A 21559-nucleotide genomic window follows, 5' to 3' on the forward strand; every position below is an offset into this window, starting at 1 on the left:
CCCTTTTGTTTTGATTTTGCATTTTCTAGTAAGTTTCACGGCACACAAAAACATCACACATTCCCATGTCTTTACCCTAAATTTTATACAGACCACGAGCGTGCCAATCATATATAGAACGAACACCACAGATATTTATACACATACAGGAACACATGACGCCCTACATGGGATGTCGCGCGGCGCCGTACGGCGAGTCGTTGCCCCGGTCGAGCGCGGCAGGTGTGTGGAGCGCGCGCGAACCGCCGGCTCGGCGTCCAGGACCTGCACCGGGTAGCTGGAAATCGGGGTTGCCACGCAGCATCAAGTCGGTGCGATCTGGGCCGCGGCGTTGCTGCGAAGGCGGCGCGCCGGGCGAGAGCTGCTGCGGCGGACCCTGCTGGTAGTAGCGCGCATTGACGGGGCGCTGGCTGACGGACGTGAACTGCGAAGAGACCGAGTCGGGTGAGCTGCCCTGAGGGGGGGCCTGCGGTCGGGACGAGACCTGCGACGAGTACTCGGGAGGGTAGATCGGGCGCGATGCATAGGGTCCAGCTTGGAAGGGCTGGCCGCCAAGTGCGACGCGGGGCTGCGGTTGATGTGCCGGGGGCAGGCCGCGGCGAGGACCGCTGCCGGAGGATTGCATGTGCTGGAGAGGCGGCGGGCGGAACTCGCTGTAGGGCGACCGCGGACCGCCTGAAGTGGGCGAGATGGGCGACACCGTCGCGACAGGGTCCTCGCCCGCGAACTGCGGATCCGTGTCGTCATAGTAGTCCGCGCTAGGTTGCCGCCCATGGTTGGGACGCGTGGATGGCGGTGCGCCGTTTGGACCCCACTGCATGCGCGGAGGCACGTACTCGCGCGAGCCGTTCTGCGGGGGCATGCGGGGACGCATGCCTGGCGGAGGGGGGCCACCACGGGGAAGGCGGTCGCGCGGGTAGTAGCCGTTCGGTGGAGGACCTTGCGGGCCACGACGGCGGTAGTCGACGGGATCAACATCGGGCTCGTCGTCGTCGTCTTCGCCATTTGCGAGCCGCGACGGCGGAGCGGGGCCAGGCGAGGCGGGCGAGTCGGTAGCGGCGGCGGGGGAGCTCTGGTTTGCGGGGGTATATCCGGCGCGAGAGAGTGGCCCAGGGGTATTCGCGCCGGGGGCCGGCACGCGAGGGTCTTCGGGCACGGCAGGAACTTCGTTGGCAGGGCGCTGCGGGGACGCGTCCTCGTCCGAGGTGGAATTGGACACAGCGAGCTTGGACTCGCTGCCGTAGATGAGGACCTCCTGGTCGCCGGCAGGATCGTAGACGCTGCGGCGGTCGGAGAGGTCGTCGAAGGGAATGTGGTTTAGTCGGACTTCGCCGGATGGGTTGTCCGCGAAGAGGCGGTTGCGCATAGCGCGGCGGGCAGAGAGGGTGCGGCGCATGGTACAGAGGAGGATAGAGGAGACAGCGAGGAGGACGGTGGCGGCGAGAACGAGCCAGCCGCCCCAGGAGAGGTGGGGAATAAAGAGGAGGATGTCGACGAGGAATGCCAGGAGGCAGACGATGACGACAAGGACGGAGAAGATGAGGAGGGAGACGAGGTAGCGGGGAGACGCGGCGGGACGGGGAAAGTGCGCGATGATGGAGAGAACCAGGAGGATGAGGGTCAGGCCGGCAGCGATGGGGTGGACGATGAGGAGATTTGTGAGGGAGTGGCGGGCGTTGGAGGGGAGGGAGAAATCGTCATCGTCGCCGTCAACGATGGAGGATGGGTAACCAATACGGACATCGGAGCAGGCGGACTCGGTGCAGTAGCCGAAGACGCCAAAGCGGTAGTCATCATAGGAGGCAAGGACGATGACCTTGATGATGGGGACGGAGATGACGGCAACGAGCTGGAGGCCGAAGGCGATGAAGAGGAGGATGCAGAGGGGGGTCGCGGCGCGCGCCATGGTGGCGGTGGTTGCGAGGGGAAGGAGCGACGAAGTTGGCTATGTGGCGGTGTGACGAAGCACGAGAAGCAGCCGGCGGCAGAGCCGGACGGTATGCTGGAGATGCTGGGGTGCTGGGATGCGGAGCGGGGGAAGCGCGTGAGAACCGGGGCGGAGGGAAGAATGCGCGATAACAAGGCCCACGAACAAAGAGTACGCGCCGCCCCGCACCGCCACGCGGCCGCCCCGATCGGGCGTGCGCCGCAGTCCAAACAGGGCCGCGCACGCGCCACGCACCGCACAATGACGGTGGCGCAGCGGCGCTTTACTGCAATTCTTATCGCGCTCCATTTCTTGCTACTCTACAACATCCACACCCTCCGCCAGCGCCATGTCCGCGATCTCCATCCCAAACTGCTCGCGCGCCACGCCCTTCATGCGCCGTTGGATCATGTCTTCAAACCCCGCGCCTGCCTGCCGCAGCACCACCTGTCGTGCCCGCGCGATGTAGAACACCGCATCTGTGCCCGCGACAGATCCCATAAACTTGATGTGCGACCACCACGCCCGCACTCGCTCCCGCCAGCTCACACCAGGCGCGCCGACCGTTTGCGATGACGATGCCCACTCGGCAAGGATCTTCACGCGGTTGACGGGCGAGCCCATTAGCATGTTGCACGCCTGCACGATGCGCATGTTGCGGCCAAGGAACAGTAGCTCGAGTGGCATCTTGGTCGAGTCGGTCAAAAAGTTCTTCATCTGCTCCTTCATGCGCGTCTGCTGCTCAAATGTCGTCGGGACGGGTGGCTTGTCTTGGCTGTTCTCGCGCCGGTCGCCGCGGTACGGTCTCAGCATGACGCTGGTGGTGAACAAGTCGAACGACCCGATGCCCCAGCCCTTGATGATCTCCCGGATGGCTGCGTCGTTGAAGATGAACATGTTTGTCCACAACTGACAATACTCGCGCCGGAACTCGTCCCGCTCGTAGATGTACAGTCCGTGGTCAATCAGCACGAGCTCGAGCTTCTTGCTCCCCGGCGTCCGCGGGCGCAGGATGATGTTGCCCGGGTGCGGATCACAGTGTACGACGCCCCAGCGAAAGATCTGCGCTGCAAACAAGTTCACCATCGTGTCCATAATCTCGGTTTTGTTCCACCCGCGCTTGTCAAGCTCGGCTTGGTTGCTCATGGCCACGCCGTCGATCCATTCTGTTGTTAATACATGCTCGCTGCACAAGTCCTCGTATAAGCGCGGGATGTACACACGCGAGCGTAGCGAGGGCTCCGTCTCAAGCTTTGCGCGCAGATTCTCCGCATTGCGCGCCTCGTTGCGGAAGTCCGTCTCCGCTGCGAGCCTGTTGCAGGTGTATGCGACGGTGAAGTACACCGGCATATCGAACCAGAACCGGTCGTATAGGTACATCATGGCCTTGTAGGCACTGAGGTCCCACCACACCTGTGTCTCGATCTTGGGGTGTTGGATCTTGACGGCGACCCACTCACCGGTGATGAGCTGCGCCTTGTGCACCTGCGCAACGCTAGCGCTGGCTACGGGGCGGTGCTCTATTGAACGGAACACCTCATCCGGCATGCGCCCAAAGTCATGCTCGAACAGCCGCTCTATCTCTGCCCACGGGTCTTGCGGCGCCATGTCGAACAACCTTGAGAACTTGCGCTGAAACACGGCCGGAAGCACCGAAGCCTGCATGGCAATGGCCTGGCCCATTTTGATGTATAGTCCGCCGTTCGCGGTGACGAGGTCGTAGATGCGGTTCGCCGAGCGCGTGTGCAATGCTTCGATGTCCTTTCCCTCCTCGAAGTTGAGCTTGTAGTCCGCGGCTACGACGCTCAGTACCGCAGCGCACCGCAGCGTGCGTATTAGCGCAGACTCATTGACGTTGTAGTCCACCGTGAACAGCACCGCCAGGCCAGCGGTCGTATACGCAAGCCGTTGTCGCCACCGCCGGGGCTTTCCGCTCCCCGTATGTTTTCTTGCCGGCGAAGGCGGCGGCGGTCCGAGTTCGATAGGCAGCGGCGCTGTTGCGCGGACGAAGCCGTCGGCGGCATTGTTACTCTGCAGACGGCGACCTGAGCCCGCGAAGGACAGCCCGGGGCCGCGCAGGACAGGGCGCAGGCGGAGCATTGGCGGAGGTGGGTGGAAGAGAGAGCAGTGCACGCGATGTGCGGCGGGTAGTGATGCTGACAGCGACGCTGACTGCCGGCACATACCGCGCTGCCAACGGCACTGATTTACTGGCCACTCGGACGGAGAGGAGCGGACGGAGTATCTGTTCCGGCCCTTCACCGCCCTGTGGTCTGCTAAGCTGCTCCGCCCCTGCCGTGAGTTGCCTTGAGGAGTGTTGTGCCTTCGCCGTCCCGTCCCGTATTCCACCTCTGCGCGCACTTCTCCGCTGCGCCACAGTGGCGCCATTCCGTGTCACGGCGAGGCGCCACATACGAACAAAGCGCGCAAAAGCAACGTGCGGCTCGCGGCGCCGGCGTGTGTCGTCGCCGGACTCCGCTTCAGTTTTCTCTACAACAGTGCTGCTTGTTGCACCTCGCTCTTCCTCCGTTTCTCGTTGTCTTCCGCCACATTTCCCCTCGTGGCCATGCGACAGCAGCCATGAGCACAACCACTCTCGCGCGCCCGCCCAGCTCGCTGCGCTTCGCGCCCCAGCGCTCCCAGAGCAGTCCCGACATCGTCCACGTCGCGCCAAATGGCTCCTCATCGCCGTCCTCCCCCACCTCGTCGCTCTTTGCACGTTCTGGGAGAAGTGGTTCCAGCACCATGCTGCCGATGAACTCCTTTGCCGCTGCGCAACAGCGTCGCGGCAATGGCAGCGGCGGTAGCGGCAACAACGCGCTGACCGACCACAACGACCATAAGAACCAGCTGCATCGGAGAATGACTTCCTTTGTCAACCACATCATAGCGCCGGATGACTCGCCAGCGCTGAATCTGCACACAGAAGACCCCTCTGCTTATGCGCGCATACTCAAGTGGCAGACAATGTCGGCGTCACTGCCGCTGCTCGCCGGCGCGCTCGGCCCAGTGTCGAACCTCTTCAGTGTGACGGCGCTGGTGGAGCCGTGGATCGCGCGCTACGCGACACTCGATGACCACACCGACACCGGTTTCGTCGCCTTTGTGTCCGACACCCCCCTCACCATCGCGCTCAACGCGGTCTCCCTTGTGTTCGGCGTCACCGCGAACCTGTCATTGCTCATGAACTTCACCGGCCGTATTCGCTACAACGTCTCCCAGGCCATCTCTATCTCCTGCTTCACCATCGGCAGCATGATTCTAGTCGCCATCATCGGCGTCGAAAAACTACGTCTTGATGGGCTCCGTGCCGACGACAACATTGTCGACTTCTCCCAGGGCTACTGGAGCGCGGTTGTCACCGCCATCCTCTACTTTATCTGTGGCGTGCTGCTCGCCTGGAACGAATGCGGTCACCTTCTTGGTCTCTACCCTGCGAGCTTTATCCTCTCCTCCTCCCAGCGCATGCTCATGCTCCAGATCATATTCATCGCCGTCTGGCTCGGCGGCGGCGGTGGCCTGTTTGCCCACCTTGAGAACATAAACTACGCTGACGGCATCTACTACTGCGACGTCACCATCCTCACCATTGGCCTCGGCGACATCCACCCCACCTCCGACCTCTCCCGCGCGCTCATCCTACCCTACGCGCTCGTCGGCGTGCTGCTCGTCGGTCTCGTCATCGCATCCTTCCGCTCTCTCGTCATCTCCACCATCCGCGAGTCACAGAGTCTCAATCGCGTCGAGCGCTTGCGCGTGCACCACCTGCGCAAGCTCGAATCAGTTGAAATCGAGCGCACCGGCGAAGACTCATTCAATCTCATGCGCCAGATCCACTCCACCGCCATGCGCCATGACCGCTGGCTCATCCTGCTCGTCACCGTCTTCATCTTTTCCGCGTTCTGGCTTGTCGGCGCATACATTTTCGCCGCCATAGAGGGCTGGCCGTACTTTCATGGCCTTTACTTTGTTTCCCTCTGCCTATTCACCATCGGCTACGGCGACTTCGTGCCCGTACAATCGTCGTCCAAAGTGATCTTCGTGCTTTGGTCCCTCATCGCGGTTCCGCTGATGACGATTCTCATCTCCTCCATGGGCGACACCGTTATCGCCATCGTGCAAGCCCTCACCTCAAAACTGGGCGACATCGCTCTGCGTAACGTGCACACCCCCTCTCGCGACGAGCTCGGCTTGAGCGTTGTCCGCAGAATGACAAACGACCTTGAGACCGCCCGCTCTGAGACTCGCAAGTCCGCGAGCACATACGAACTCCCCGGCACGGTCCGTATGCCCCTGATCGGCGCTCCGGTCCCTCAAGATCCTATCTCTTACGCCGCTGTGTCTTCTCCACCATCAGCCCCGCTCTCTCGTGCGCGCGTCATGCACAAATCCGAAAGCACAGCCTCAATCGCATCCCTCATGTCCGCCTCGTCCGTCGAGCTCACCGCAGACGCCGAAGACCAGGAACTCCTTGGTCTTCTCCAAAAGGAAAGCCACATCATCGCCGCCATTCAACAAATCCTGCGCGACGTACACCAGGACTCGCAGAAGAAGTATTCCTTCGACGAGTGGAAGCGCCTGTCGACCGTCATGAACAAAGACTTTGACTGGCTCGGCCCGAATTCACCCTTGCGGTATCCCGTCAACGAGCCCACACTGCTGTTGCGGCTGTACTGGAGCTCGCTTAAGAACGTACTTGAACGCCGGCGCGAGATCATAGCGAGCAGGATGCCCCCTGTGATCGACCCCACCGCTGCGACTCTCACATCTGCAGGCCCCTCGCCATCGTTCCCGACGACCACCACCCCGCCCGTGGTGCCTCCGCAGGAACCGGACTTGAATCTCCCCTTTACGCCGCTCTCCCCAGTGCGCGAAGAAGCCGGCTCCGAAGCGATATCCGGCCAAGTCGCGGTAGCCGCACAGCAAGAACACCCGCCACCGTCACCACCACCTCAAGAAAGTACAAACGGATTCTCGCCATACTCCTGGCGCCAGCGCCTGCGCCATCACCGCCAACCGCACCAACCGCAACCCGAGGTCAAAGTAGAGGAGGAAGGAGAAGAAGACGGGGCTGAGAACTCCTCCACCGACGAAGATCTCGTGCTGGAGATTACCCCGACTCACGGCGGCGCAAGGCATGGTGCCATCGATGGCGTCAACCACAACGGTGACGACGAATACGACAACGACGAGAAAGACGATACCGACGATGATGATGACGAACTCGACATGATTATTGAGAAGACGGGCAAGCACGCCGAAAATAAGCCAGATCCATAAACGTACGCATAGATGTTTTTAACTTTTGGCGCATTTGTAATTTAGTCGTGTTATTTAACCTAGTTCTGTTGGTTGTGATTTCATTGGGAAACGGACACCGTTTACTCCTGCTTGTTTTTGGAGTGCATATCAAGACATACTATCAATATCTTTCCATGCTATTTTTATGAGTTCATTAGATACTAGTTTGGTATGCTATAAAAACAAATTTTCTTGCATCTTATTTCCCGAGCTTCATATCAAAACATTACATAAACATAAACAGAAGCCCCGATAGAGAAAAAAAATTTTAAACCCGTAGCGCCAAAAGCAGAGGAACAATAGAGACCTGATATCGAGTGGAATGCAAGCCGGCTATATAAAGACTTGCTGTTTACATGATCGAACATGTGCTTTTTCGGCTGCGCTTTTCGCTACGTACGGGTGTACTTCGGGACGTAGCTGTCGGCCGCGAGGTGCTGGTGGCCGTGGGCCGTGATGTCCGTGTCACGGGGCTCGACATTTGCCGTGATTCAGCTGCCATTGGCTGCACGGGAGTACGGTATCCGCCATAGGGACTGTTCACATGCTCGCATTTCTCGACAGGCATCGGCAGCGGAGCCGCCGACGGCATCAGCACAGCCGGCCCACCAATCATTGCGTCCGCGAGCTCATCGTCCTCGTCGTTGCCGGCAGCGACCATCTTCCCGGCGAGATATGCGTAAATCTTGACCCACGTGATTTCAATTTGCGGACGGAAACGCTGAGTAGGGCTAGGTTAGCTAAATTCAGGTATGACTAGTAAATAAGGTTTCAAACATACCTCACCCATGCGGTCGCGTAAAGTCTGAATGAAAATACCTCCGAAGAGCTCAAACTATAAAACGTTAGATAAATGCAAAGGGGTAGAACTAGTCTCTGCGCTAAACAAGACTGTTTCGCTTTGGAGACAAATGTGACACTCACATGCTCGGCTTCGATTCCCATCACATAGGCGTGACGACGTCCTAGACGCTGTAGGATGTCGTCCAGCGCGGAAATGCTCTCGAGCATTGCCAACGCAGCGGTGAAGATACCAGAAATTGCTGCAGACTGGCGACGGATATCGGGAAACATGAATTCGAGGTCTGGCCGCACGGCGAAGAGGTTCTGGTAGAACTGGCCGTAGAAGAGGTTGGCGGGTGTGCCGAGACCAGAAGCAGAAGATCCGTTGGATTGTTGCGACAGGCCAAGTGTTCTGCGATAGTCAGCATAGAGGCATGGTGAACATAACAGAGACCACATACTCATCGTAGGTCTCCTTCACGGCGATAGCGTCCTCGGCGGTGAGCTCGATCTTGAGGTCCTTAAAACGCAGACGTCTGGACTGCGGTGACGCTGCGAGCGATGCTCCGGGAATCGACGACGCAGAAGAGACAGACGTCCGCGCGGTAGAGGCGGTCGAGCGCGAGTCGTACGAGCCGGCTGTGGAGACCGCGGGAGACATCGGCACCGATGTGCGCGGCATGGGCACGGGGAGTGAGCTGGGAGAGGGAGGGGAGTAGACGTGAGAGGCAGCCGGGCTAGGAGAGTTGTAGTAGCGAACGGACTCGACGGGCGTGGGCGAGAGCGCGACAGTGTAGCGGCCGTTGGCGATGGCGGAGAGGGCGGCCTGATCGCTGCCGCGGAACCTTGTGGACGAGGACTGGGACTTCTTGAAGAGACTGGGCATTGTGGAAGACCGAGTGCAGGAGTAGCAGGAAGAGGGAGACAAACAGACAAACAAGGCGAGGGTGGAGGGGATATATATATATATGCCGGGACTGAGGCCGACTGCGGAGACACGGAGCGTTGCGGCGGGCGGGGTGGATCCCAGTCAGGCCTGTATGCAGTCGGCGCCAACCCAGTCGCCAGGCACAGCGCAGCGACGCGACTGTCATACGATGTCTAGTTTATTGCTGCCGGACGATGGCGGGCAGCAGCGGCGCTTGCCGGGGTCCCAACAGCACCCACGCTCCAGGGCCGAGTCCGTGCGCGGTGCCTGGGTCAGCGGCGCGCACGGCCGCCCAGGGTCTCTCGGCTCCTCCCATTCGTCTCCTGCGGTGACCGACTGGGCACACCTGTGTGACGGTCTTGCCAGCTCCTTGCGTCCACAGCACACACTGCGCTTAATTAGGACCCACGCGATCGGCAGGTCACATGTCGTGTGCAGGTGGCCACCTGACGGCAGCTGCGGAGCGACGCTCTCTGCCAGCGCGGCCGGAGCCACGGCCGCCTGGCCAGCGGCCAAACAGCAGGCGCGCCGAAACAATAGACAGGTCGTGCAGGGGAGGGCGCTGCGCGCCTGCCGGCGGCGCGTCCGCAAGTCTGGTAGCTTGACGCCAGCCGAGCGCAACAGCCAGGCTGAGGGCAGCACACGCTGGGCAGTCTGCGCGGGTCCACGCCAGCCCCGCGCAACAAGGTTCGGCCCCCTCCCCCCGCCTTGTTAGGGAGATCCGCGCTAGTGGGTGTGCCATGAGACGCGTTAGCGGCCCTTAATAAGACCGTGAAACCGTGGCCAGCCGTGACTTGCGGCTCACGCTCCCACACGTGCCCGCGGCAGCCCCTTGCACCGCTGCCCGCGGCCCCATCACGTTTACCGCGGCAGCTTAGCGAGGATAAAAACCACAAAGCCCGGCAAGGACGGATTTTGGAGTCGGCACCGCTGCTAAAAAAACGGCGCGGGAATCGGCCATTCGCTGCGACAAGTCTGGATCTCTGCGCTGGCCTGTTCGGGCGCCCAGTGACTTACTTGGTCCTGTCTCTTGTTTTGTCTGAGACCGCCCACAGACGACGCCGTCACATCGTCACGGCACTGCCATCGTGCGAGCACTCTGACTCCAGGAGTAGCAGTGGCACGCGACAGCGTCGCAGAGCAGAGAAGCAGGCTGTGCCCGCTGCGATCGCGGATGCCGCGGCTACCAGCTTGTGGGATCGCATCCGCGTCGCCCGCCGAAACCTAATCGAGCCCCGGCCTACACCAAATAAATCTCCGTTTGTGTTTCTGTCTGGTCGCCGTCACGCCAGGCCTGCATGAGCGCTCCTGGCCCTCTCGCGGCGCTCACTCTTCTGCGCTGGGCTAGCGGTGTGCGCTGGCCATTGGCAGCCAGCCAGGGGCCGCCGTCCCTGACTGTGCTTACCGCCGTTGTACGCATCCTCCGCGCCCCTGCCTGGTTTTGCCTGTCTGCAACTCCCTAACTACTCGTCTGCGCTCACATTTTTCCCGAGCCGCGCCGCGACCCCGGCCCCCGCGTGCTGCCCGGCCTCATACGCGCCGCTCACCGTCGCCAGCTGCAGCACGTCGCTGCAGTGCTCGCCCGCAAACCACACACGTCGTTCCGGCATCCCCTGTCGGAGCGCGTCGACGTTCGCCGTGCCCTCCACCAGGCCGACCTGGAAGTTCGAGTACGACCCACACCCCGCGTGCCGGTCTTGCGACCACGCCGTGTGCAGGAGGCCGTCCGGCGCGTCGCGTGTCGCATCGTACCCACTGATGCGCGAGTAATAAGGCTCCAAAAACTGTATCTTGTCCGCCTCCGTCGCTAAACCTAGGAAGTGCGCGGACATCTCGCCGTACAAATACCACAGTAGCACCGGCTGCGCGTACTGCTCTGGAAGATGCGCAAGCGATACTGCCGACATCGGCCACTTCGCGCTATTCGTCTCTTCCGCATACTCAGGCTGGAAGAACTGGAAATTGTCGCTCGTCCAGAACTGCCGCGGGAATCTTAGATACACCTGCGGTTGTTAACTCCTGCACGGCGGCCCCACTGCTTGAATAACTGACCTTTTCTAGCCGGCCATACCCAAGTGCTTTGATTGCATTCTCTATGGCTTCCGGCAGTGCTGGTTCGAAGACAATGTCTTTCTGCTTGAGCACGCCAAGCGGCACGCTGACAACAACGGCATCATAGTGTTCTCGCGCGCCCTCCGCCTCGACTATGACTCCGTCATCAACCGTGATCACGCGAGAGACAGGCGTCTGCAATCTTAGAGACGCAGTCTTCACTACGACCCGCGCCATATCCTGCAAAATACCTGTGAACCCACTCGCAACAAACAAATTGTCGCCCTATATCTAGTTAGCCATGTTTCGCTTTCACCCCACGTCTGCTGCTGCTGCTGCTGCTGCTCACCGGCGCTGGCTCCTCCAAACATGCAAACTTGAGACTCTGCCGCGTCACGTCCTCGCCAATATAGAATCCAAACATCTTGATAGCCTGCTTAACCTGCTTCCGCTTCATCGCATTGTCCGGCAACTCCTCGTCCACGAGCGCTGCTATGTACTCGTACATGCTCACGGACGGGTCAATCTCATCCTCACGCTCTTTCGAGTACTCAATTGCGCGCTCGACATAAGTCCACATGTGCTCTTCCAGCTCCGCGACTTGTGCAGCAGAGTACGGCGTACCCTGTGGAGAAAATATCGCGCTCTCCTCTCCGATATCGTGCAGTGTCACGCCCGGAGCGCGGAAAAAAGCCAGCGCGGAGTTCACCCGCGTGCTGCCGTGCATCCAATTCGGGCCCATGTCGACGGGTTTGCCTAGAGAAGACGAACCGTGTATCTGCAGGCACACAAACAAAATCAGCGTCTACCTCAAAATTCGCATCTAGACCGTGCACGCACTCGTCCGCCGATCCGGTCGCGTGATTCGTATATCTTGATGTCGTCAAACCCTTTCGCAATCAGCACACGCGCGCAGCTGATGCCCGCGGTCCCCGCGCCAACGATGGCGATTCTGGGCCGTGATCCGGTCGCCATCTTTCTTGAGCAAGCTGGGGTATGGCAATTAAAGAAATGAGTGGCAGATCGGCATCATATAGAGAAGAAGTATGGAATATATAGACTTCATATGCCGTGGGTCTTGCAGAGGCTGAGCTGGCTTGGGCGATAGTTCGTTGGCGAGGGTCCCGCCCGGCGCGAGAGCCTGGCCACGTGGAAGAAATAGCCGGTAGCCCTTTTGATCGTCTTCCTGTGGCATGTGCCTGAGCCAGTTGGACAATAGCAGTCATAAAAACAAATTTATTTGTCTGATCGTTACATGGAGATCCGCACGACGGCACGACTGCTGGCACCGTTGTTGCAAAATAAGAAGTGGAGGACTGACACGCCCAGCGACAGAGACGGGCCGCTCTACGGGTTAAGGTTCGGCGGTATTTGTGGACGTCCTGCCGCCAGAGTCGGCACGATATCGTCATCTCCCTCCTCTCCTTCAAAATCATTACACAACCATGGATCAGTTTTCAGACTCCGGAGGTATGTACACGGCATTGCTGACGCATTGGTTGTGCGCTGACTGGCGTCAGAACTCTTCACAATCCACAACCTGTTCTATCAGGGCGCTTACCGAGAGGTCCTCGAGGTCTCTCTAGATGGCTTCAGCGCATCTGCACTAACCCTCGCGCGTGTCTACCACTACCGCGCGGCGATAGCCCTCGGCGACGCAGCTGCCGTGCTTGAGGAGCTAGAGGATACCGAAGGCTCCGCCGCTCTTGCCTCTGTCAAGGCATTTGCGCTATCCAAGACCGGCAAGGTCGACGAAGCGCTTGAGATCGTGGAGGAACTTGTCGACACCGCAAGCAGCGATTCTACAGTGCAGGTGCTTGGTGCAATTGTGCTGTATCTTGCGGGAAAGCTGGATGACGCGCTGCTGTTGCTGAGCAAACACGAGGGGAACCTCGCCGCGTATGTGGATACCAGAAGCGGGAAGTGTTTGTCTACATGCTAATTGATTGCAGGGTCGCGTTAGTTGTGCAGATCCGACTTGCGCAGAACAAGCTGGACCTTGCCGCGAAGGAGATCCAACAGGTGCGAAAATACGGCCAAGACAACATCGTCGTCAATCTCGCTGAGGCCTGGGTCAATCTGCAATCGGTACGCTCTCAATGACTCGACAGACCTTGTCAAGTACTAACACACACTCATAGGGCGGCGACAAATACCAAGAAGCATTCTACATATACGAGGAACTCACACAAGCTCCGCTCTCCTCGAATGCGCGCACCTTCCTCGGCCAGGTCGTCGCCGACATCCAGCTTGGCCGGTACCCTGAGGCAGAAGACGCGATTTCCGCTGCGCTTGAGCGCGACCCGAAGTGCCCCGAGGTGCTCGTCGACGCGATCGTGCTCAGCACACTGCTCGGAAAGGACTCCACAACGTACCACCAGACCCTGGCCGAGGTGGACGCGACGAACCCATTTCTAGTGGATCTGGAGGAAAAGAGCTCGTTGTTTGATACGTGCGCGGCGCAATTTGCGGTGTAATATAGAGCGTTAATGCATTTTTCCCTTCCACTCTGACGATGTGTACATCCTAAAGGGGTTCCAAACTAGCGATGTGGCTACAGCATAAGTATCCCAACGTTTGTGCACCTGCGTGTACCCGTCCAGCGCAACCTTCAAAATTTTTTTGATTCTCCTGCAGCCTCGCAACACCTCGTCGTTCACGATCTTCTTTTCTCCTCTTAGTCTTCCTTTCGTCGTTTAAAATTATACTCACAATGGGTTTCGGCGATCTCACCTCGCCCGCTGGTATGTGTGTGCTGATTTATCAATGTGGTTGGAGGGTCGGCTCGTACCTCGCTTCCCGCGGACGTGGCTAACAAATGACTTTAGGCCTCGCCAAGCTGAACACTTTCCTGCTGACAGAGAGCTATCTTGCTGGGTAAGTTGTCTGTGGTGTTGACTCGTCTCGCAGAAGAACAATTGAAACAAGGAGAGCTTGACAAGAACGATCTACACGACGGCGCCTCCTTGCTGATGAAAACTTATGGTCCGTGTTTATGATCGCGGCGTAAGACCCCGCATACACATGAATTTACAACCATTTCAAGTTCACATTTTCTGATCTATGTCATAAAGTTCTTCTGCGTGGCGAGGCGGCGGTAGAGGGCAGGAGAATTAGTACTGATGTTGGTATAGATACACGCCGACCCAGTCTGATGTCATTGTCTTCAAGGCTGTCGCTAAGGCCCCTGAGGCTGCCACCTTCCCGTAAGTACGGGTGTTTGTTATGTGGGCGAGAAGGAAAATGCTGATATGAGTAGCAACGTTGCTCGTTGGTACAGCAACATCGCCTCGTACGAGAGCGAGTTCTCGAGCCTTCCTGGCGACTCTGAGGCGTCGGTGGACTCGATCGGCCCCATTTTTGAGGAGGAGCCCGCGGCTAAGGAGGCCGCCGCCGAGGAGGAGGACGATGAGGTTGATCTTTTTGGCTCGGACGATGAGGAGGAGGACGCTGAGGCGGAGAAGCTGAAGGCGGAGCGACTAGCAGAGTATGCTGCCAAGAAGGCCGCCAAGGGCCCGAAGCCGGCGGCGAAGAGTATCGTCACACTGGAGGTGAAGCCGTGGGACGACACGACCGACATGGAGGAATTGCTGGCTAACGTTAAGTCGATCGAGATGGACGGTCTCGTCTTTGGCAGCCACCAGTTCATTCCTATTGGCTATGGTATCAAGAAGTTGCAGATCAACGTCGTCATCGAGGACGACAAGATATCGCTTGACGATCTCCAGGCCACGATCGAGGAGGATGAAGACCACGTCCAGTCCACCGATGTCATTGCCATGCAGAAGTTGTAATTTTGTTTGCTTGTAAGAGGACGGCGTGTCTGTAGTAGTGGAAATAATGAATATAAATGGATCTCATTACTATTTGCTGTATGATATCGGCGTTAGTTAAGACGTCTGTACTAGTACCATCAGCTGTGAGGATGTGTAGGTTTGGCAGTTTGCGGGGAAGGGCTCATCGATGTAAATTAGTCTTCCGCACATGGTGTGACTCTGACTACCAAGTACGTAGTACAACAGGATATACCGCCCACGATGAATTCAAGACTTGGTAATTGCAGGACGAGTATTGTCCGCGCGGAATCATGGGCATACACAAGCTTCGCTCTACGTGGCTTGACGATGGCTGTGCCGTCGTTGTCAGTACGGCACATGGCGACCGCGCCAAAGGCAGAACTGCACAAGACGGCGCTGTATGATCTCCACGTTGCGCACGGCGCCACATTCGTGCCGTATGCGGGTTATAGCATGCCAGTTGTGTACGATGGGCAGACGCACTTGGAGTCGCATAAGTGGGTGCGCGCGCACGCGGGATTGTTTGATGTGTCGCATATGGTGCAGCATGTGTATGTATTACACACAATGATCCGCGCATTGATTCCCACGCCGATCTCGCGATTCCATATTTATAAAAATGCTGATGAATATACAGGTTTACAGGACGACATGCGACTAAATTTCTTGAGTCGCTGACGCCGTCGAGTCTGCAAGAACTCGCGCCGTACCGGTCAACGTTATCGACCTTCCTCAACCCTGCCGGTGGGATAGTTGACGACACCATGATCACAAAACACAACGACGAGCGATATTACGTAGTCACAAACGCCGGGTGTCGCGAGAAAGACCTCGCGTATCTCGCGTCCGAGCTGACGTACTTTGCAGACGGCGGGGTACAGCACGAAGTGCTCGATGGATGGGGCATTCTGGCACTGCAAGGGCCTAAAGCCGCGGAGGTGCTGCAGAGACTTACGGAGGAGAAGTTGCAAGAGTTGAAGTTTGGCGGTGCGAGGGTCGTACAGTTTGTGGACGGCGGGGAGTATCACGTCGCACGAGGTGGATACACCGGAGAGGACGGGTTTGAGGTGTGTACTACACGGAGTGGTGTATTAAAGAGCATGCTAACGTGAGTAGATCTCGGTACCCCCAGCAGCGACGCTGGGGATGGCCGAACACATCCTCTCCGCGTCGCGTGAGGTAGTCCGTCTGGCTGGTTTGGCTGCACGGGACTCACTGCGCTTGGAGGCCGGCATGTGCTTGTACGGCCACGACCTCGACGAAACGACGACGCCGATAGAGGCGGGCCTAGGGTGGATCATCGGCGCGCGCCGGAAGGAGCAGGGCGGATTTAATGGGTATGAGCGGGTCAAGGAGCAGCTTGACAAGGGTACGACGCGACGCAGGGTCGGATTCGTGGTTTCGGGGCCGCCGGCGCGAGGTGAGTGGATGCGTGAGACGGTTGAGTGGGGAGGGTGGGAGGACGCGTGTGCTGACTGGTATCAGAGGGTGCCAAGGTATATGCAAAGGACGGCGATGCGCCAATAGGTATGTGTATTGGAGGTGGGATGGGAGAAAGAGGAAGGTGGTAACTCAGGATGACACAGGAACGATCACATCCGGCAGCCCGTCGCCGACGCTGGGGGTGAACATCGGGATGGGATACGTGCAAAAAGGGTGCGCAGGTTTGATTGGAAAGGGGGGTGGCGGCGGGACGAAGGAGAGTGCTAACAGGGCGAGTCGCAGATTTTGGAAGAAGGAGACACCAGTGGAGGTGGAGGTGCGCGGACGTCGGCACGCGGGGGCCGTTGCACGGATGCCATTTGTGGCGCCGCGGTACTACCGCTGAGAGGAAGAGGGCGGGAAAGGGAGAGGAGCAGAGAAGTGTAACAAAAATGACCTGGAGTGAAATTGAGATGCGCCGGCGGAGGGAAGAAAAGTGCGTACGTCACGTGCAGCAGACTGGGGTGCAGGGCGGGGCGTGGCAAGGGGGGTGCTGGTGGCGGTGGTGGCGGCGATAAGGCAGACAGAGTCGCGTGGCTGGTGGCGGCGACGGTCGGCACTCGACGATGAGGCGGTTGAGGAGCAGACCGCGCCGGGGGATCCTGGTCTACGGAACCGCGCACGCCGAGTGCTGCAGCTGCAGCGTCCGTATGACCGCGCCGTCACTGTCAGGTGTAGGAGTACGCTGCATATGAACGTGCTGGCTGTCTGCCGTATGGACGGGCGGCCGTGGAGGTGGAATCGCCAGAAGTGGGCCTCTCGCAGGCGACGCCGCGGCACGGCAGCACAGGCAGCGCGGTCTGCGCACTTGCCGCAATCGCAGCACGGCGGACGCGCGGGCTCGGCGTCGTGCGAGCGTGGCGGTGTTAGTGATATGGCCGAGGCGTGATTGGGCCGGGGGCGAGTGCGAGGCGGTGCGCGTGGCTGGGGGCGGAGCGTGCGCTGGGGCTGAGACGGGGCGGCGGATAGCGAGGCGGCTGCACTGGAAGCAGTTAGCGACCGCGCATCGCAGCGAGGGTCCAGAAGAAGCGCGTCGGTCCCCGTCACGCGCTTCTCTTATACTTACGCTCCGCCCGCCGCCGTCTCTTCCGCATCTCCCACTCCCTCCCCTAGGCATGCCCGCCGCCGCCGCGCCCCTCCGCTACGGCGCTCTCCCCCAGTTTCCCTCTCCGCCCACCCTCCAATACCCCCCGGCCGGCCGTCATCAGCTCCACATGGCTCACGCCGCGTACAACCTCCCCCCGTCCTACGGCCGCTCCCCAGAGCGCGATCCAGCTCCCCTCTTCACCAACCCTGCCCCCTCCGCCTCTCCCTCCCCCAGCGACCCTCGTCCCTCGCAGGCCCTGAACGTTCCCCGCCAGAACCTCTCGCCGTCAAATTCTGCCTCTTCCTCTGCCTCCACTGCGTCCTCCGTCGTGCTCGCCTCACCCACCACCCTCCTTTCCACATCCCCCAACTCCGCGCGCTCCCTCATCCAGCCCCCGCCTCACATCCGCGCGCCCAAGAAGCCACTCTACCGGCCGGCCGTGCTGCGCTACGGCACCGCGCTCAACGTCAACGGCGAGGACTGGTCGCAGCAGCTCTTCTGGGGTGAGATCCCTCCCGTCTCCGGACCGCCCTCCCGCGCGCACTGGGTCGCCGACGACTCCGTCAGCAGGTGCGCCAGCAAGGAGTGTCCCACAGTCTTTTCTTTTTGGGAGCGCCGCCATCACTGCCGCCGCTGTGGTAACATCTTCTGCGCGCAGCACTCGGCGCTTTATCTCAAGCTTGACCAGAATTGCAACTTCCACCCCAGCGGATACGCCAGTCGCATGTGCGACTCGTGCGCGTTCTCCTTTCGGCGGGACGTAGTCGAGGCGCTGAATTCGCCCTCGGCGGAGTCGTACTCGACTGCTTCAAATATCAATCGCATCTCGCATATGGTCATGAGTGGGGACATGCAGTCGCCGTCTGCCGCTGACTTTGTCGACGACGATTCCGCCACCGGCGTCAGCAGCGCTGGTTCTGTCTCGAGGGCGTCCTCCTTCTTCGGCAGCGGCAACTCGGGGCCATCTACCCCCGTCATCTTCGGCACCTACCCCGAATACGCACCTTCCTCTTCAGCCGCTACCATCGTCGCGGCCGCGCCAAGCGGGACGCCTCCCGATAGCTATGCCGACGATGACGACGACGACGACAACACCCGCCACAGCAAAGACAGTGCAGCAGCGCTCGCGCGCAAGATCCAGCTGCGCGTGCAGCAGCAGCTCGGCGCCAACGTGTCGATTCCCATCCGGAATAAATCTGACTCGCTGCCCGACATGCCTGTTGCCACGCCCTCCGACAAAGTTGGCAGCTATGTGCCCACCGACTGGAACTGGAGTACATTTTAATTCTTGGATATCGTATACACATTTTTCGTTTTGGCGCAGGATTCGTTTGTTTGCTTTTGTAATATGTACTCTACCTCTATTGATGTCTCCCGGGCTTCTACTCGCGACGCATGATTATTTCACACAGCGATTCACGGCGTATGGTTTTTTATTCTTTGTTTATCTGTTCCGAGTCGGTTGTCACACCAGCGCCGTCCTCGTTTGCTGTAGAATTTTCCTTGATCACGTACGCCACCCACATGTACATCCTCTTCATTATTTTGGTAATTACAGCTATGCACACGGCGGGAGTCACTCCAGGTTTATAATAATATATGTATGAAGACTGCTCAGCGATAGATGTAGTCAGATGGCGTGGTCTTCTTGACTAGCGTGGCGGTCACATGCTTTGACGCCCGTCAACAACACTAGAAGTGGCGGTGTAAACATATGTGACATCTCACGACTCGTAATCTTCACGTGCCCATTAGTTATCCGCCGCCCTTCGCTCGGTCTGACACGCCGCACGATCGCTAATGCAGATTAAGGTTCGGCTCTCCCGATGAGCTCAGCTTCGGTCGGTCGGTTGCGCGCCGCCTCAGCCCAGCGCTAAACTACACTGGCGAATCCGTCTCAGGCGTGCGGTCGAGACAACGAGACATGGATAGAAGAATGTTAAGCAACGCGCACGAGCGAGGACGCCACGAGTTCCGCGCTGTTGTTTGGAGCTGGCGCGTGTGGCCGGTACTTCCGCCCTCCGTTCTCCTGCGCAGACCCTGCAGTGTACAGTAGAGGCGCGACGTGACGACCATCTCCATCACCACGGCATCACGGCGCAGAGTTGTCCCTTAACTTGAGTGATTGCCGAGACCTCATTTCGTGTTATCGCGCCGATGCCCCAATGGCTCCGAGATGCGCAAGTTTGCACCGAGCGCGGCCTGCCATGGTCATCAAATAACGGCGTGCGCCCCCTTCCTCTCTAAAAAATATGACGTCGCATATTTTCACCGCCACGGCTGAAGGAACCGAGATGCCCGAAGAGGACTGATGAGTTCTCTCGATCTCTCCACCTTCCCCTGGATATGTTCATTTATTGCCCCCCTTTATCGTACAAATTCCACAGAAGCCGCGTATGTCAAACGTCCAAGGAGCGTTCCAGAAGCACCAGCCTACCACTTATCGCCCACGAGCACTGCAGGCACGTCCGCAGCGGCGGCGATGCCATCAAGCCCCGCGACGGGCCTGTACGCGGTGCGCACGAGCTTGTCGTCGTGGCTGCCCCACGCTGTCTCGACATATCGCTGCATCTCCGCCACGCTCCGCCGCCGCGTATCCGAGCCCGCGATGCTGCGGTACCGAGTCTCTACGAGGTTACGCCACTCCTTCTGGCCCATAGTGTCGTACTTAGCGACGGATGGGGGCATCCCGATTTGGCCGCCGCCGTTGATGCAACCGCCCGGACAAGCCATGACTTCCACGTACACGTAATCCATCGGGTTCAGCACTGCTGTTGTCGCCGTTCCCGCTGCCTTCTTCCGCGATACGACTGTCCGTTTTGTGGCCACGCCGCCCGTCTTAAGCTTCCGTACGAGGTTCTGGATATTCCGGAACCCGTACACCTGCGCCGCCTTCGCGGCTATGCTGCCATCGGCGCGTACGACTTGGAATTCAAGCATATCCGCGTTCTTGCCCGGTACGACCTTGATTTCGGCGTCGCCCTTCTCCCGCTCTGCGTACGCCCGTAGCACGGCGTCGAGGTAGCCTCCTGAGGAAGAGCCTTCATTCGAGGACCAACTCATGTCGCTGGGAAACTCCGGCGGTGCGAGGGCTGAGAGCGCGCTACCGATGTCCTCCTCGTTCGCGGCCGGCGCGATGTTGGCAAAGTCAAGGCCCTCGTCGATGAGAAGCTGCACAACCTCCTTCGTTGTGATCACGCAGTCCACGTCCCGCACGCCGCTGCCCTCTTCTTGAAAGTCAGGTCTTGATGCTTCCAGTTTCTTGTCGAAGCACGGCATAATGCTCACGTGGTATATGTCCCCTGCTGCGACTGCCTCGTTCGCGCGCATGATGAGTCGCTTGAGCAACGACCCCGTGATTTGCTGTGGCGACTTGATCGCCGACAAGTACGGGATAACATGTGGATGTGTCTTTTCGACGTAGCAGATCCAGCCGGGACAAGCGCTCGCGAGTATTGGACCCCGTCGGTCTTGTGAGGACGTCATTACCTCCTCAGTGCTGTATGCAAGCGAGATCTGGCGGCCCACGCCGGTACCGACGAGGTACTGAAACCCTAGGATATCGCGGAAGAGTGTCACCAGCTTTGCATCTACGGTGGCAATGGAGATGTCATACGCCGCCGCGAGAGATGCCCGCACCTGGTGCGCCACCGACGCAACAAAGACCTTCTTCTTCTTGTTCTTCTCCTCGGGGGAGCACTCGCCGCCGCATTCACCCGTCTCGTTCTTGTCGTCGCATCGCGCGCGGGATGTGCGTAGTACTGAGAGTAGCTCTGTATGGCTCTGTAACGAGACGAGCACGGATTCGGCGGAGGTGATGCAGCCGCTGCAGGCAAGGCAGTCTGTGAGGTTGATTTGTGCGGGAGCGAGCGCGTTAAAGGTCGTGGGCTTGCCGTCATCGATCGAGACTTCGATCGGGTTGCCGCGCGAATCTATTTGTATCTCTGTCGCGCCCTGCCCGCTGTATTAGCACTGTAGTAGACATGCAGAGGGCTGAAGGAACATACCGCGCTTTCGTTTTTGATGACTGCGACGGGGTTGATGCAGGCCAGACCTGGACCGATGAAGTCATTCAGGTCCTGCGCCGACAGTATCGCACTCATCGTCCCCTCGAATGGTGGTTACAGAAAGTGTTGTGCGTGGGATGGCAGGCAGGTGGAGATTATTAATGGGCACCGTGTTAGTGGAGTTCGCGGTGGAGA

The 21559-nt window shown here is 59.2% G+C and overlaps 10 protein-coding genes across 10 annotated transcripts; 5 read left to right on the top strand and 5 right to left on the bottom strand.

Moving 5' to 3' along the window:
* Positions 1-3: 3 nt before the first annotated feature.
* Positions 4-2055, bottom strand: V1518DRAFT_408710 (SUR7/PalI family-domain-containing protein). Its single transcript, XM_066902195.1, has one exon. The coding sequence runs from the start codon at positions 1904-1906 to the stop codon at positions 164-166; it is 1743 nt and encodes a 580-aa protein (XP_066761894.1). The 5' UTR covers positions 1907-2055; the 3' UTR covers positions 4-163.
* Positions 2056-2242: 187 nt separating this feature from the next.
* On the bottom strand, positions 2243-4027 carry V1518DRAFT_369659 (ABC1 family-domain-containing protein; the record flags this gene model as incomplete). Its single annotated transcript, XM_066901286.1, has 1 exon — positions 2243-4027. One exon carries the CDS (start codon positions 4025-4027, stop codon positions 2243-2245), a length of 1785 nt encoding a protein of 594 aa, XP_066761895.1.
* A 356-nt stretch (positions 4028-4383) lies between these two features.
* On the top strand, positions 4384-7427 carry V1518DRAFT_408712 (uncharacterized protein). The gene has a single exon (XM_066902196.1). The coding sequence runs from the start codon at positions 4508-4510 to the stop codon at positions 7205-7207; it is 2700 nt and encodes an 899-aa protein (XP_066761896.1). The 5' UTR covers positions 4384-4507; the 3' UTR covers positions 7208-7427.
* On the bottom strand, positions 7322-9103 carry V1518DRAFT_408715 (globin-like protein). The gene is made up of 4 exons (XM_066902197.1): positions 8473-9103; positions 8153-8423; positions 8010-8063; positions 7322-7949 (listed from the first exon to the last, which is right to left on the bottom strand). Exons 1-4 carry the CDS (start codon positions 8895-8897, stop codon positions 7581-7583), a joined length of 1119 nt encoding a protein of 372 aa, XP_066761897.1. The 5' UTR covers positions 8898-9103; the 3' UTR covers positions 7322-7580.
* A 1079-nt stretch (positions 9104-10182) lies between these two features.
* On the bottom strand, positions 10183-12300 carry V1518DRAFT_408717 (uncharacterized protein). The gene is made up of 4 exons (XM_066902198.1): positions 11832-12300; positions 11341-11769; positions 10992-11276; positions 10183-10942 (listed from the first exon to the last, which is right to left on the bottom strand). Exons 1-4 carry the CDS (start codon positions 11964-11966, stop codon positions 10403-10405), a joined length of 1389 nt encoding a protein of 462 aa, XP_066761898.1. The 5' UTR covers positions 11967-12300; the 3' UTR covers positions 10183-10402.
* Positions 12301-12375: 75 nt separating this feature from the next.
* On the top strand, positions 12376-13598 carry V1518DRAFT_408723 (coatomer epsilon subunit-domain-containing protein). The gene is made up of 4 exons (XM_066902199.1): positions 12376-12461; positions 12512-12890; positions 12944-13079; positions 13133-13598. The coding sequence occupies exons 1-4, from the start codon at positions 12437-12439 to the stop codon at positions 13466-13468; spliced, it is 876 nt and encodes a 291-aa protein (XP_066761899.1). The 5' UTR covers positions 12376-12436; the 3' UTR covers positions 13469-13598.
* On the top strand, positions 13599-14857 carry V1518DRAFT_408727 (elongation factor 1-beta). Its single transcript, XM_066902200.1, has 4 exons — positions 13599-13735; positions 13820-13868; positions 14126-14197; positions 14251-14857. Exons 1-4 carry the CDS (start codon positions 13705-13707, stop codon positions 14783-14785), a joined length of 687 nt encoding a protein of 228 aa, XP_066761900.1. The 5' UTR covers positions 13599-13704; the 3' UTR covers positions 14786-14857.
* A 117-nt stretch (positions 14858-14974) lies between these two features.
* V1518DRAFT_408731 (Aminomethyltransferase) lies at positions 14975-16730 on the top strand. Its single transcript, XM_066902201.1, has 6 exons — positions 14975-15339; positions 15426-15855; positions 15905-16208; positions 16274-16315; positions 16375-16444; positions 16514-16730. Exons 1-6 carry the CDS (start codon positions 15029-15031, stop codon positions 16614-16616), a joined length of 1260 nt encoding a protein of 419 aa, XP_066761901.1. The 5' UTR covers positions 14975-15028; the 3' UTR covers positions 16617-16730.
* A 595-nt stretch (positions 16731-17325) lies between these two features.
* V1518DRAFT_408733 (uncharacterized protein) lies at positions 17326-18970 on the top strand. The gene has a single exon (XM_066902202.1). The coding sequence runs from the start codon at positions 17386-17388 to the stop codon at positions 18640-18642; it is 1257 nt and encodes a 418-aa protein (XP_066761902.1). The 5' UTR covers positions 17326-17385; the 3' UTR covers positions 18643-18970.
* Positions 18971-19684: 714 nt separating this feature from the next.
* V1518DRAFT_408735 (iron hydrogenase) lies at positions 19685-21547 on the bottom strand. The gene is made up of 2 exons (XM_066902203.1): positions 21365-21547; positions 19685-21311 (listed from the first exon to the last, which is right to left on the bottom strand). Exons 1-2 carry the CDS (start codon positions 21458-21460, stop codon positions 19791-19793), a joined length of 1617 nt encoding a protein of 538 aa, XP_066761903.1. The 5' UTR covers positions 21461-21547; the 3' UTR covers positions 19685-19790.
* Positions 21548-21559: the final 12 nt, after the last annotated feature.

Source organism: Limtongia smithiae (assembly GCF_038497785.1).
Source record: "Limtongia smithiae strain NRRL Y-17922 unplaced genomic scaffold V1518scaffold_1, whole genome shotgun sequence".
Taxonomy (NCBI): domain Eukaryota; kingdom Fungi; phylum Ascomycota; class Lipomycetes; order Lipomycetales; family Lipomycetaceae; genus Limtongia; species Limtongia smithiae.

What these genes read in the sequence shown, in the direction of transcription:
- V1518DRAFT_408710 (XM_066902195.1), bottom strand. Translation starts at nt 1,906, where the DNA reads ATGGCGCGCGCCGCGACCCCCCTCTGCATCCTCCTCTTCATCGCCTTC.
- V1518DRAFT_408712 (XM_066902196.1), top strand. Translation starts at nt 4,508, where the DNA reads ATGAGCACAACCACTCTCGCGCGCCCGCCCAGCTCGCTGCGCTTCGCG.
- V1518DRAFT_408715 (XM_066902197.1), bottom strand. Translation starts at nt 8,897, where the DNA reads ATGCCCAGTCTCTTCAAGAAGTCCCAGTCCTCGTCCACAAGGTTCCGC. An exon ending in GTGAAGGAGACCTACGATGA is followed by an intron (nt 8,424 to 8,472) that starts GTATGTGGTCTC and finishes TGACTATCGCAG; the next exon opens with AACACTTGGCCTGTCGCAAC. An exon ending in TACGCGACCGCATGGGTGAG is followed by an intron (nt 7,950 to 8,009) that starts GTATGTTTGAAA and finishes AGCCCTACTCAG; the next exon opens with CGTTTCCGTCCGCAAATTGA.
- V1518DRAFT_408717 (XM_066902198.1), bottom strand. Translation starts at nt 11,966, where the DNA reads ATGGCGACCGGATCACGGCCCAGAATCGCCATCGTTGGCGCGGGGACC. An exon ending in GTTTGGAGGAGCCAGCGCCG is followed by an intron (nt 11,277 to 11,340) that starts GTGAGCAGCAGC and finishes AACTAGATATAG; the next exon opens with GGCGACAATTTGTTTGTTGC. An exon ending in GGTATGGCCGGCTAGAAAAG is followed by an intron (nt 10,943 to 10,991) that starts GTCAGTTATTCA and finishes TAACAACCGCAG; the next exon opens with GTGTATCTAAGATTCCCGCG.
- V1518DRAFT_408723 (XM_066902199.1), top strand. Translation starts at nt 12,437, where the DNA reads ATGGATCAGTTTTCAGACTCCGGAG. An exon ending in TCAGTTTTCAGACTCCGGAG is followed by an intron (nt 12,462 to 12,511) that starts GTATGTACACGG and finishes GACTGGCGTCAG; the next exon opens with AACTCTTCACAATCCACAAC. An exon ending in CCTGGGTCAATCTGCAATCG is followed by an intron (nt 13,080 to 13,132) that starts GTACGCTCTCAA and finishes ACACACTCATAG; the next exon opens with GGCGGCGACAAATACCAAGA.
- V1518DRAFT_408727 (XM_066902200.1), top strand. Translation starts at nt 13,705, where the DNA reads ATGGGTTTCGGCGATCTCACCTCGCCCGCTG. An exon ending in ACAGAGAGCTATCTTGCTGG is followed by an intron (nt 13,869 to 14,125) that starts GTAAGTTGTCTG and finishes ATGTTGGTATAG; the next exon opens with ATACACGCCGACCCAGTCTG. An exon ending in CCTGAGGCTGCCACCTTCCC is followed by an intron (nt 14,198 to 14,250) that starts GTAAGTACGGGT and finishes TGATATGAGTAG; the next exon opens with CAACGTTGCTCGTTGGTACA.
- V1518DRAFT_408731 (XM_066902201.1), top strand. Translation starts at nt 15,029, where the DNA reads ATGAATTCAAGACTTGGTAATTGCAGGACGAGTATTGTCCGCGCGGAA. An exon ending in TCGCATATGGTGCAGCATGT is followed by an intron (nt 15,340 to 15,425) that starts GTATGTATTACA and finishes ATGAATATACAG; the next exon opens with GTTTACAGGACGACATGCGA. An exon ending in GGACGGCGATGCGCCAATAG is followed by an intron (nt 16,316 to 16,374) that starts GTATGTGTATTG and finishes AGGATGACACAG; the next exon opens with GAACGATCACATCCGGCAGC.
- V1518DRAFT_408733 (XM_066902202.1), top strand. Translation starts at nt 17,386, where the DNA reads ATGCCCGCCGCCGCCGCGCCCCTCCGCTACGGCGCTCTCCCCCAGTTT.
- V1518DRAFT_408735 (XM_066902203.1), bottom strand. Translation starts at nt 21,460, where the DNA reads ATGAGTGCGATACTGTCGGCGCAGGACCTGAATGACTTCATCGGTCCA. An exon ending in TCATCAAAAACGAAAGCGCG is followed by an intron (nt 21,312 to 21,364) that starts GTATGTTCCTTC and finishes TACAGCGGGCAG; the next exon opens with GGCGCGACAGAGATACAAAT.